At 45.8% G+C, this 12,883-nt stretch overlaps 1 protein-coding gene across 4 annotated transcripts in view; it reads right to left on the bottom strand.

Annotated features, from left to right (window-relative positions):
* dock1 (dedicator of cytokinesis 1) overlaps positions 1 to 12,883 on the bottom strand; it is a 184,064-nt gene that overhangs the window by 19,657 nt on the left and 151,524 nt on the right. For all 4 annotated transcript variants that reach the window (XM_035533660.1, XM_035533661.1, XM_035533662.1 and 1 more), the window contains 7 exons: positions 12,168 to 12,287; positions 8,777 to 8,866; positions 8,090 to 8,194; positions 3,634 to 3,775; positions 3,355 to 3,436; positions 1,978 to 2,062; positions 1,404 to 1,490 (listed from right to left, as the gene is read on the bottom strand). In XM_035533660.1, the coding sequence (XP_035389553.1) occupies positions 1,404 to 1,490; positions 1,978 to 2,062; positions 3,355 to 3,436; positions 3,634 to 3,775; positions 8,090 to 8,194; positions 8,777 to 8,866; positions 12,168 to 12,287 (711 nt within the window). The remainder of the gene's footprint in view (positions 1 to 1,403; positions 1,491 to 1,977; positions 2,063 to 3,354; positions 3,437 to 3,633; positions 3,776 to 8,089; positions 8,195 to 8,776; positions 8,867 to 12,167; positions 12,288 to 12,883) is intronic.

Here is a 12,883-nt window from a genome sequence, read left to right as displayed (position 1 = left end):
GGTGAGGGGACTTGTGTTCGCTGTGTTAGCTCATCAGGTGAGGGGACTTCTGTTAGCTGTGTTAGCTCATCAGGTGAGGGGACTTGTGTTCGCTGTGTTAGCTCATCAGGTGAGGGGACTTGTGTTAGCTGTGTTAGCTCATCAGGTGAGGGGACTTGTGTTAGCTGTGTTAGCTCATCAGGTAAGGGGACTTGTGTTAGCTGTGTTAGCTCATCAGGTGAGGGGACTTGTGTTTGCTGTGTTAGCTCATCAGGTGAGGGGACTTGTGTTCGCTGTGTTAGCTCATCAGGTGAGGGGACTTGTGTTCGCTGTGTTAGCTCATCAGGTGAGGGGACTTGTGTTCGCTGTAGATACACATATTTTCAGAACTCAGTGGGGGCAATGAGGCCAGTGTCAGTCTAACTATTAAAACATGAATCTATAAGTATCAACAGTACATACGTAAGAATTATGATATTACGAACGAACACAGACACTGGCATACACTACGTGCGTTACTACACCTCCAACTAGACTCACTTGGCAGCAAACAGCCATTCTAATATGTACTGTGCTGAGCGGTGAAAGAAAGAGAAGAAAACATGAATGATGGAAGAATGAAATGTGATGTGGGGTTCTGACACAGAAGAACAGCAGGAGGGGGATAGAGAGAACTAGAGAAAGGGGAGAAAAGGGAGAGAGAAGAGAGAGAAAAGGGAGAGAGTGAGAGAGAGAGAGATTAGGGTGGGTCAAGCACTCAAGGAGAAGAACTTAAACCTGCTTTGGCTCTCTCAAACCCTGAACAAAACCTGAATGATTACCCATGCAATCCATGCTAATTACTTCCCACATAGTTGTTAACATCAGCAATAAAATGGAGATCCCACCAAGGTTGTGTGGAACTTTTGAATATAGATAAAAAAGGCCAGTGTGCCCGACCGCTAAACCAGTGTGCTCTCTCACAACAGTTCAAACATACGAACGCACAACTCAGCTCTTGAACAGAATTTGTTTGTGGAGTATTAAATATGTTAGAATGGACGGTTGCACTTCTGTGGTTTAAGGAAAGAGACCGACTGAAAATATTAATACACACACAGTTACTAGAAATCAGGCACAGACTATCGTAAAGCCAGTATGTGAGTAAAACTAAAGGCTTCAGCCGCACTGTGGGCAGGGCTCTAGTGCTGTGCTGTTCAAGTCCAGTGACGCGAGCCCATAGAGGACAGCACTTAAAACTTTTGATTGGAAAATCAATGCCAATTTGTTGTTACATCCACGCCACATTCCAGCAGTAATGGATTTCCCCTAAAAAGGACATATTTGGTGGGCTTCATACAAAATGCATAAAGAAATGTTAAGAACAAAAACAACCAAACAAAAAATAACAACCACGAGAGTAAAAAGGTAGCAGGCCTACTCACCGTGGAGACAGAGACGACTTCAAACCAGCGCAGGATGCCAGGAAGCTTGTAGGCTGTTACATACGTGGTTCTTTCAATCCACATGTTCTGTTAGAACAAAAAGCAAAAGCCAAGCAAAAAAACAGAGTGAGAGAAGAAAGAGAGAAGAGGGAGAGAGTGGATCAGTATTTTTCATTAATAATAGTTATTATTTTGTAAACAATGTACTTTTTGCTCTGTTCCTCTTTATTTTCCCTTTCCTGTCCATGTTAATGTGCTTTGGAAATAATGTAACGCAACATTCATGCCAATAAATCACGATTGACGTGAACTGACAGATAGCAAAGGAGAAGGGGAGGGGAGAGAGAAGGGGAAAGAGGTAGATGGGTAGAGAGCATGGAAAACAGAAACCTCCAAAAACAAACCCAAAAAACAACAATAAACAGCTTCCATTTCTCCACATAAAAATGCCCATAAAAAGTAGATGGGAACAATAATGGGATATGTTAATTGCCCGCCCTCTTCCCCCCCCCACCCCACTCTCGGCACTGCTTCTCATTCCAGACGACAAGATATACAATAAAACTATACATACAGCAAATTCATTGTCTGGATCTTTCTCTCCTTTCCGGACAGGCCGGGAGTACTGGAACTTATTGACCTCGTTAGTTGTGTAGAAGCTGAAAGACAGAGAGGAGCGCGAATTAGCCACTCGCACGGCTCACGTGTGCACTGGGCCCTGCCTCTGTCCCCGACAGCAGGGGCAGAGAGGGTGCAGTTAGGTCAAATCTCGGGCGAACGGAACAGGAGGAGGAGGAGGAGCAGGACGTGCCCCGCTGGAGTAAGCTCCTGCCTGCTCCAGCAGGAAACGGGAACGCTTACCACAACAGAACAGATGGTCTTCATTTATTCATGGAAGGGTGGAGGGGAACAGGGGGTGGAGGGTGGGACACCCACCGGAGTGCGCGGGAGAGTGACAGACAAGCCCAGGATCAACAAGATTCATGGTTACAACTCACTCTGCCTCTCGCTCAAGGGCATGTCCATGTGTGAGCGTGCACACGCAGATGCACACAGGACTGCATACCCACCTACACTCACGCACGCACACAGTGCTAAAAGGTCTTTTCCCAACTCTCACACTGGAAACACATGCCATATGGTCTCACCAGCTTTAGAGTTAGATTTTGTAATTAGAATGACATATGAATAAAATATCAAAATGAATAGTCAGCGTTTCGGTGGCAGCCAGATCAACCTACAGCTGGGGCTTGCACTGGATGTTCTTTCTCATCTAATTATGCAACACTGCGGTTTAGCAAAACTTACGCTGTCATGATGATCGCAAAGAAACAGGGGTAGAGAGTGAGTGAGAGACAGAGAGAGAGAGAGAGAGAGAGGGGAAAGAAGAGAGGAAAACAAAAAACAAAAAAACAAACACTTGTGTTTCCAAAAAGCAACTAGTGCCAGCACAAGGTCACTTCGGGAACTAAAAACATCTTCTGGGGTTGGGTCACTACCCTTGGGTTCCCCTGTTCTGGAGTGCTGAGGTGGGAGGGGTCAGTCTGAGCCCTCTGACCTTTGATCAGAATGCAGAACTAGGGGAGCATTTGCAAAGTGAATCAGAACGAGGCTATACAACCCAATTATTCAAGCAAATAATTGTGAAAAGTAGGCTACCTCATGTTTATTTTTATTAAGAGCAGCTCCTGTGATCAGCACAAGTATCTACTGCAAGACTGCAGCTAGGAACAGGCTGCTTCAGCGCTGGGAGCTGGGTGTGAGGATCACTAATTATTAATGCGCTGCACCACAGACACGTTATGGGCTTCACCTCACTGCTGATCAGCACGGTAATGACCAGTCTGTGTTTTAAGGTCTGCTCTTGGGTTAATGAGTGATGCACTGTACTGACTAATGATGATGATGATGATGATGATGATGATGATGATGGTAACGGCAGTGATGGTACCTGACAATCTGCTCAGACACCGGCTTGTTCTGGAACTTGGGCGGGAGCTCAAGCATGGGCTTCACCGTGAAGCACTGAATATCTTCACGCCCCGAGTTAGGGAAGAATGCGGACACTGATCGAGGCTTGCGGGAAAAAAAAATATATAAAAAAACCAAAATGTTAGCATGCAGGTAAAGATGAGATGATTTGAAAAAAGCAAGCAAGCAAGCAAGCAAGCAAGCGACACAGCTGGGCGGTCCGTGTGGTGGTGTCAGCATAAACGTGGTGGAAGGATACACTGGCCAGAGGACAGACGGAGGTCCTCGCTGGGGGCGCTGGTCGTCTTCATCTTCTCGGCGTTGGGGAACTGTGTGAGCAGCCTGGCTTCGAAATCCTCTCTCCGCTCATACTCCTTCCCACGGTAGATAAACATCTTATTCTGCAAAGCACGACGAGCAGAAAACCTCATTAACTGAGACAAAGGGCAGCCTTCTTTGGCCTGTCTTTACGGACACACAGACACAAAACCAAAACAACAGGCTTACGCTCAGATTACCCTCCACGGTGAGCGTTTATTATGTAAATAAAAAATACAGCTTTCTAAGACACCATTAGTGCCCTGTTATTGTGTCCAGGAATATATCATTTGGACCTGGAGTAAGTTCTCTGAGGGTCAGACTAGAGCCTGTCCTCATTGGTGCATTCATCACACCCACAGACTTGGGCACAGTAGGGAAGTGACACTTCTGCATCCACTGAGTATCATCCAGCAAGATAAAATGCCTCTCTTAAACTAGACCTTCGCGCTGTCCTAACTGTCACCGTGGAGATGGCCAGGGAGCAGGCTACCCTGGACACTCGCATTGGTCTGCTTCACTAATGCCCGGGAAGCTCATTCCCAGAAAGAGGCAAAGCCCAGGGTTACACCCCTTAACACCCCTGCACTGACTCAGTCATAAATGTTGATAACTTTGGTCAATGCAGGTTGAATTTCCTGTGCCAGACTCTTGTGGAACAAATCTAATTTGCATTTCATGAAACTCCCTTAGCACTTGGGCAAACACAGCACTAACTACATTGTAATCAAATGAATTAGTCATCAGCCCCACACATATGTACATTCATTCACATTTAAAAATGCAAAGTTGACACTGTTCATATTTAAAGGGGGACCCGCAGCACCAAAGAAGAGGAAAAAATGCAGACACATGACCCCTGTGCTAAGGACAGTTGCTTGCAGCATAATTAAAGTAGTGAATCTCAAATTGGATTTCAGGCACTTTTAGCAGTGTTTGTTTTCGAATGGCCATCGCTAATGTGCGTTTAGAGAAGACGACGACGGTGTAGGCACAGCTATTAGTAGCTCCATCTAGAGGAGGAGATCATGGCATGCAGGCCTGTAACAGTGCAGCTGCAGCAAAGTGACTCCAAATGTGCTCGGCTAGGACCAAGGGCTAGGAGAACCCAGACAAAGCACTGCTGTGGATGTGCCTCGCCTCACCCGGACACACACACACACACACACACACACACACACACACACACAAAATCAGCTTAATCCGCACATCATTGCAAATGCAGTCTGGGCTCTCAGCACTCTGGGAAACGGGCTTCAATAGCTGGTCATGTAATGGCACAAAAGGTGGTGTTTTTGAGAGGGCTCCAAGTCACTGAATATGGGTTGCAGCAAGTTACGGTATGATTGTGAGCTATTTCGGAGAGATAAAAATGCATATTAGTATCTAAGGGAACATTACCCACCTAGACAACACCTAAACATAACCTTGATGAAAGAGAAATATACTAAGTATAATTAAAAAAGGCACTTCTAATACATAACTGTCACTGGGCAAAATGGATGGTGACCTTCATACACTGTACTGCCAAAAGAGTTTCTGTCTTAAACGGAACTATTCAAGATCAAAGCAAAGTCCGGCCTGTTTCTGTGGCTCTGGTGCAGACAGGTGTAATGGCACCTCAAGAAACATCAATGGCATATTCAGAGACATCGTGACACTTTGAAAGCATGCATTTATCTGGCATTTCTAATACAGCGCTTTACCAGCCCGTCACGCCTTACGCGCACAACCGGACTTTCTCACTTGCCTTATGAGCAGTAAGACAGAACTGAGGTGTGCATGGGCACCTAAATGCCTCCCTCAGCTCACACACACGTGCATGCGCACACACCTTTCAATTAAAGAAATGCACTGCAGAGATGCCTGGGGTAGTTTTCAGTCTGCGTTCAGCGATAAGATGACACAGTGGCATGCTTTGTGCACACGTGTTTTCACGCTGACAACTACTGTGGCCATGGCGGAATTAGCTGCTACGCCTCCACGTCCATACTTAACAGGCTGCACACGCACACCGCACAGGCTGCACACGCACACTGAATTGGCTCTTTGAAGGAAGAAGTGCAACTTTGCTATACTTTCTATCTCACTGTAGGTAAGGAGCTCTACACAGAGTCACACATCAAGTTATGCTGAATAAAAACAGGGCTTAAGATGGTTTTATGCCTTTATATGTTTCACATTTCTGTACATTCGCCATTTTTCCTTTAGGCAGTAATGCAATAAATTGACAAATTTCTGGTGCTTTTAGTACAGTAAATGAAAAGGGACAGATATTGTTTTGGCTTGGTGATGATTCTAGATGTGGCATTGGCATCTGGAGCATTTTGCAGTCATCTCACGATGACCAAGAAACGTTATTACCAGTAATGTAGGCCACTGTGAGGCTAAAAATTCAACCCCTTTAGAGGGACAGCTGAAACATTAGATATATTGCCAAAACATTAGGTTGTATTCTGAAGATAACATCATACAATGAGCATTCATATAGACAAGATAAAAGAACACACTTTTTTTAACCTCGTCGCCAAAAAAGTGAGAAACTCCAAGTGAGCAAGTCTGGCAGCCTATCACAGCAGGGAAAAGACAGTCTGCATGCACTAACCACGGCTCAAGTTAACAAAGCCACAAAGGTTTGGTCTCTCATCACCATCACAGCAAGCAGAACATACATGCATGCATGACAGACAGCAAGCATGCAAGCAAACCGACTTCCACATTTCAGCATATAAGAGATGGGAGGAGAAGAAACATTTGGTTACTTTCTTCATTAGCCAAGCTGGCATTGTCGTAGTCGACTGTTCACGCGTCAAAATTCAAGACTCGTGGCTTGCCGATTACGGAAAGGCCTGCCGGCAAAGTCACTGTGAGCAGAGTTCCTCTCCATTGCTTCCCTAAGCCTCTGTTACCATGACTACCGGGAGGCTGCATCTCTCTCATCCCCCCGCAGCCAGGCCTGGGATGCAGGCTGTGTGAGCCGTCGTATGACACAAACCTTCACGCTTCCCGAGTTTGCCGGCTATGTGGCTGCAGTGTGTGGGACTACCCCTAAGCTTAGTAACTTGTGCAACAGATAGCATCGTAAGCTTCCAAAGTTCAGTTCAGAGGAAACAAACTGCCTCTTATCAGGAGTATCGATTCGCAGTAACTGCATTTTAGCCAGAACGGCGTCCAAGTAGTGAGATTGGGAGAAGGAACTTACACTCTCAGCTGAATTAGAAGAGAAAAACCTCTAAACCGCAACCCTTCAATACGCCCAACAATAAACATCAACCATGTTCTTTAGTTAATAAGGGGCAATTGATTACATGGGTGGCAAGTTGTAAGCTATGGATGACATTTGTATATACATGATTATAATGTCCATTTTTGACATTTCCCAAACTGATTGACTGTCATTATCCCACTTTTTCTATAAATGTATGGCTGGACAGAATGAGCAAAACAGACAGAGAGAGAGAGAGAGAGAGAGAGAGAGAGAGAGAGAGAGAGGGAGAGGGGAAAGCATTCTAAGGCGGGCAGCGTAGGGCCAGAGAGCATTAGTTCCATTAAGGAGTGTCTCTCTCTCTCACAGACTTATTTCAGTGTAGACTCCCTACTGCCTGGAGATCTGCCCTAACACCCACAGAGCTCACTACAGAGAGGCCAGCCACATCAGGGCGGAGGGAACACCACCCAGCATGGCTAATTGATTTTCAGTGCACTGAACAGTCTCAAGAAGGCATGTGTTACCACTGAGAGGCAGTAAAGAAGTCTATAAAATGTGGGCCAGTAGGGCGAACAGAAAGATCAAATCAGTGTCAGAGTCTGCGGAAGAGTTTGAGAAAAGACCCTTCTGAAAGCATGCTTCAGACGGCCTGCTGGAACCCTCTGAATGAGCAAGACGTGTGAAGACAAACAACCAGTTCTGCAAAGACATACAAACAATTGTAAAAATTGTAGTGTAGTGCACAGGGTTACAAGAGAAAGAGGACATGTCTCTCTCTCTCACACACACACACACACACACACACACACACACATGAAACATGGCCATTTGGAGTACCAAAAGGCTATTCAGGACATTAAATGTCAATAAATGAGGTGTTATTGCCTATGTTGTGTGTGTATTAACCATTGCCTTGTGTAGTGTGACGCTTTAAGAAAGGGTGCACTATTGATAAAGTCATCATTGTCCTGAGCACTGGGAGTGCTCAACATGGTAAACAGGAAAATCGATCAGTCAGTCAGTAAAGGCTGATTGTTTCTCGGTTCCAGCAGTGAACAGGCAGAGAGCATGACTGACATATCTCACACTAGAAGTGTTGGTTACCTTGGCATGGCTCTGATGTTGAGGCAGAGCAAAGACTCATTAGCTCAGAAAGGAAACCCTAAGATTCATAAACATATCGACTCACCCTGAGGAAGGAGGGGAATCCAAGCCCATAATAACCCACAGCAAAGTAGTCTGGCTTGGGTCGGATCACCTTCACTATGCTCTCATAGAACTGCGCTTGTTTCCTCTGGAGGGGAAGAGAGGAGAATGGACATAAAAAAGGAGAGGAGAGATGCTTTATTCACACACCGGCACCCGCACCCACAAGCCCACTCACACCCACACTCGCCCACAAGCCCACTCACACCCACACGCCCACACCCGCCCACACTCACCCACACGCCCACTCACACCCGCCCACAAGCCCACTCACACCCGCCCACACTCACACCCATACCCACAAGCCCAAACCCACACTCGCCCACAAGCCCATACCCACACTCACCCACACTCGCTTCCCCACCTCTGACTCTGTACTGCCCCAGTTTTGTAATAACAATGCGTGCAACATATGTAAATGTTTCACTTAATATCCTTAGCAGTGATGGATCATTAAAACCAAACAAAAAACAAACCATGGCACATTACATCACAACCCATCATGTTGATGGGATGCATATCGCATGCATTTACAGAGGCATAGTAAAAAGGCGGACATAACTGTCCCCCCTCTTCTAAGAACACTGCAAGACCACTGGGTACATATAACCCTTGACCTCAGCTGAAAACACGTCTGCACACGGTGGCCTGGCCGTGGGCTTCAGCGTACCAGCAAAGCACTCAGCTGCTCGAAGTCGAACATCTCGTTCTCATATTGCTCCGCCAACTCCTTCCCCAAGACAATGGCCTCTTCCCACATCTGCACAACGGGACACAGACACACAGATCCAAACAGCTTCATTATTGTACAGTATGGTTCCTGGGTCTTTAAGCTTACTATCTGACAAGATTATGGAGCTGGTAGGGATGGATTCTTAATTAAAAACTCATTTTAGTCAAATACTCTGTGTGACTAAAAAAGGTGAGTTTTGAAACTTATTTATATACAAATATGCTCTAAACGTATTTAAACATAGATACACATGCATGCACTAAGGTTTTAAGTAATGAACACAGTGGAATCAGTCATAATTTGTGACATTTATTAGGCTCAAATTTAAAGATTTAGGCTCAAATTGTTGTAAAACTGCAAATAAGGGCTAAATGGCCTAAAATTGTAACCCATTTCAGAAATTGGCAAAGGCCAGATGAGAGGGTGACTGTATAGTCCAGGAACAGACTGAGCTCCTGGGTGAGTGTGACAGTATAGTGCAGGAACAGACTGAGCTCCTGGGTGAGTGTGACAGTTTAGTGCAGGAACAGACTGAGCTCCTGGGTGAGTGTGACAGTATAGTGCAGGAACAGATTGTGCTCCTGGGGGAGTGTGACAGTATAGTGCAGGAACAGACTGAGCTCCTGGGTGAGTGTGACAGTATAGTGCAGGAACAGATTGTGCTCCTGGGTGAGTGTGACAGTATAGTGCAGGAACAGACTGAGTTCCTGGGTGAGTGTGACAGTTTAGTGCAGGAACAGATTGTGCTCCTGGGTGAGTGTGACAGTATAGTGCAGGAACAGACTGAGCTCCTGGGTGAGTGTGTGAAAGTATAGTGCAGGAACAGACTGAGCTCCTGGGTGAGTGTGACAGTATAGTGCAGGAACAGACTGAGCTCCTGGGTGAGTGTGTGAAAGTATAGTGCAGGAACAGACTGAGCTCCTGGGTGAGTGTGACAGTATAGTGCAGGAACAGACTGTGCTCCTGGGTGAGTGTGACAGTATAGTGCAGGAACAGACTGAGCTCCTGGGTGAGTGTGACGGTATAGTGCAGGAACAGACTGAGCTCCTGGGTGAGTGTGACGGTATAGTGCAGGAACAAACTGAGCTCCTGGGTGAGTGTGACAGTATAGTGCAGGAACAGACTGAGCTCCTGGGTGAGTGTGACAGTATAGTGCAGGAACAGACTGTGCTCCTGGGTGAGTGTGACAGTATAGTGCAGGAACAGGCCACATGTCAGCACAGTTCTGTACTGTGCAGTAAAACCCACACACCCATCCTGTAACTGCAATTAGCACGATGAAAGCAAACACTCTTGTTAATGACATGTCTCATTAAGGGGAGAAAAAAGTAGTAAAACAGATTTAGCACCACACTATAATACAATCCAAGAGGCATCCGCTAAACGGACACTGGTTATTATCAATGGCTCCAAACGGCATTAATATTGTGCGATAACCAGTAGTGAGTTTCAAGCTTTACAACCCACAGCTCACCAATAAAAAGCCACTTTGCTTTTCTATAGTCTTCCACATGTCTTGTACTATACTACTACCCTTGTGGACAGTTATTATTTGTTGTGGCATTGTGAACTGTACCTTAGTGCTCTGACGGTAGGCACTAAGACACAGTACACAGTTATATTATTGATATTGCAGGTGCTAATAATGCCTACTGCTTTGTTACTAAGGAACTTCTGCAGCACAGCAAATATGGCTGGTTCATCTGCACAGAGTAACAACTGCAACAACTAAAAGGAGCTCTGAATAGCATGAAACTCACAGTATGCTATTAAACCGCACGTTCAGTGTGATAAATAATTTCATTGGTTCATAAATGTCTGTGAAGGCAACAGTCTATCAGCAGAAAACTAATGGAAGGCCTGAGAGCCAAGGAGCAAGAAAAAGAGAGAGAGAGAGACTGAAGGAGAGAGAGAGAAAGAGAGCGTGAGGGAGAGAGGGAAGGAGAGAGAGCGATATCCTGGGACCAGGGAGCTCAGTGCCAGTGGTTTAGCCACATTCAGGAGTGAGTCTATCTGTGCATCTCACTGTCACGCCATCTATCTTCTATCTGTCTTCATCACTCCCTCTCTCTGTCCATGTGACTCTTCCAATCTTTTACTCTCTTACTCATTTGGTCTCTTTCTCTGTCAGCTTCTCTGGAGGGAAAAGCCTTGCCATTGCCTGGGTCCCTGCATAAAGAGCTACATTTAAAATAGATTTGCTAGTTCGTGGAAGTCTGAGCAACAGAGCACTCCAAGAGCTCAGAGCTCACTAGAGGACAAGCTCCACTTCAGCTTCCTCCCCGACAGCCTCAACCTGCACAGGCCTGAAAGGACCCTCACTAGAGAGTGAAAAATATGAGACTGAAAATCACAAAAAGGGCTGTTAGACAATGTACACACACACACACACACACACACACACACACGCACGCACGCACGCACACAAATTTAAGTCCCAAAGCTATATAAGAAGCACCAGAAGAGAGTAGGGGACCCTGTGAACTGTGATCCAGACCAAGAGTCCATGTTGTCAGGTAGAGAGAGCGCTGCGTCTCCCCCTCAGAATGTCTCTCTTTAAAGCGCCACCGTGATGCCAGCACAGCTGTGGGGGAGCCCAGGGCCCGAGGTCCTCAGCGGTCCCTCCTGTGTGCAGGTCCTTCCTACACGGATGGATGCATCTCTTTGTCTGCCCTCTGTTGTCCCTGGAGCACGGATGTACACGCACGCACGGACTTGCTGTCTCTGGAGCAGGCTGGAAGCGTGCCGAGGTTGCAGTAGGGGCAACGGGAAAACCGAAGGCATCTGCGGTCGTATTGATTTGTGGTGACTTGTGATGTGGAAGAGCATGTCACTTTGTGCGCTGTATGTATTATTAAAATGTCAAGCCAAGGTGGGTAAATGTTTTGAATTTCCAGCCACTCCCCTCCCCAAACAAATTGCACTGACCAAAAGTATAATTATTTAAGCAATGTAGACCTCACAAATGTTAATATTGATCATGTGTGACATATTGGTACAAATCTCTCCAGTATAACAAAGCGAGAACAGAACAAGACAGACAGAACATTCCCGTAAGTCCTAGGCACATATCTGGAAGTAGACTGTTATTATTTGGTTTGGAATTCGTCTGTTATTTGTGCCTTAATAGCAAGCAGGAACAACGACTGTGACAAGTCGTTCTTCTGGACAACGCTAGAAAAAAGTGTGTAGAGTGTAGGTTTCCGAGTTCAGATTACACATGATGGTGAAGTAAGTGCGGCTGATCAGATGTAAGAAATGTTATATTTTGGACCTTCAGCATTAATATATCATGGGTCCGATCCAACTGAAAGTAACGGCCATTTACCTTGCCCTTGTCAAAGTAGTTAATGATCTCCTGGCAGAGCTGATCCTTGAGCTGGCCTTGAGTGGTCGCCTGGTAACCATCCCTCTGAGTCAGGTGAGCTGCACATGCCTCCTCTGACCACTACAAATGCAGCATATAATCCCTTATAACATTTCAAAGTGCATAGTTCATAGTTTCCCATTTATTGCACACATTACATGTGTATATGCATCTCAGTTACACACAGACACACACACACACACACACACACACACACACACAAACATACACACACACTCTCTTATGAATTTTTTAGGATGGGAAAGATTAACAGTAGCACTTGATCTTTTTCCACCTGACCCTACAAACCAGTCTATCTCTGGCTCTAGCACACACAAAAATAATGAGCACATTGACTGGCCAGATGTGGTCAGCTGACCTTCAGGTAAGCACAGCCATTGGCTGGAAGGGGAAGAGGCTGTTTTATGCTCAGGGCCATGTCAGAGATGATTCACTGTAGTGCAAATGCAACTGACATTTCACATCACATCAGGAAGGAGTGCATAGCAAATTTCCACAGGAAATGACATCACTGGAATATATAGGGTCATATAAAATGACCTGCCATGTTACAGGTGTGTCACATATGAGTTCCTTTACAGAGATATCACATGCAAATAACTCCCACGCACAACTCAGCATGTGTTAGGTGCGTCCCAGATTTCAAGGCCTTTCTC

The sequence above is a fragment of the Electrophorus electricus genome, chromosome 14 (assembly GCF_013358815.1).
Source record: "Electrophorus electricus isolate fEleEle1 chromosome 14, fEleEle1.pri, whole genome shotgun sequence".
In the NCBI taxonomy this organism is placed as follows: Eukaryota; Metazoa; Chordata; class Actinopteri; order Gymnotiformes; family Gymnotidae; genus Electrophorus; species Electrophorus electricus.
Note: the sequence above shows the minus strand (reverse complement) of the source record. Positions and strands in the feature narration are given on the sequence as shown.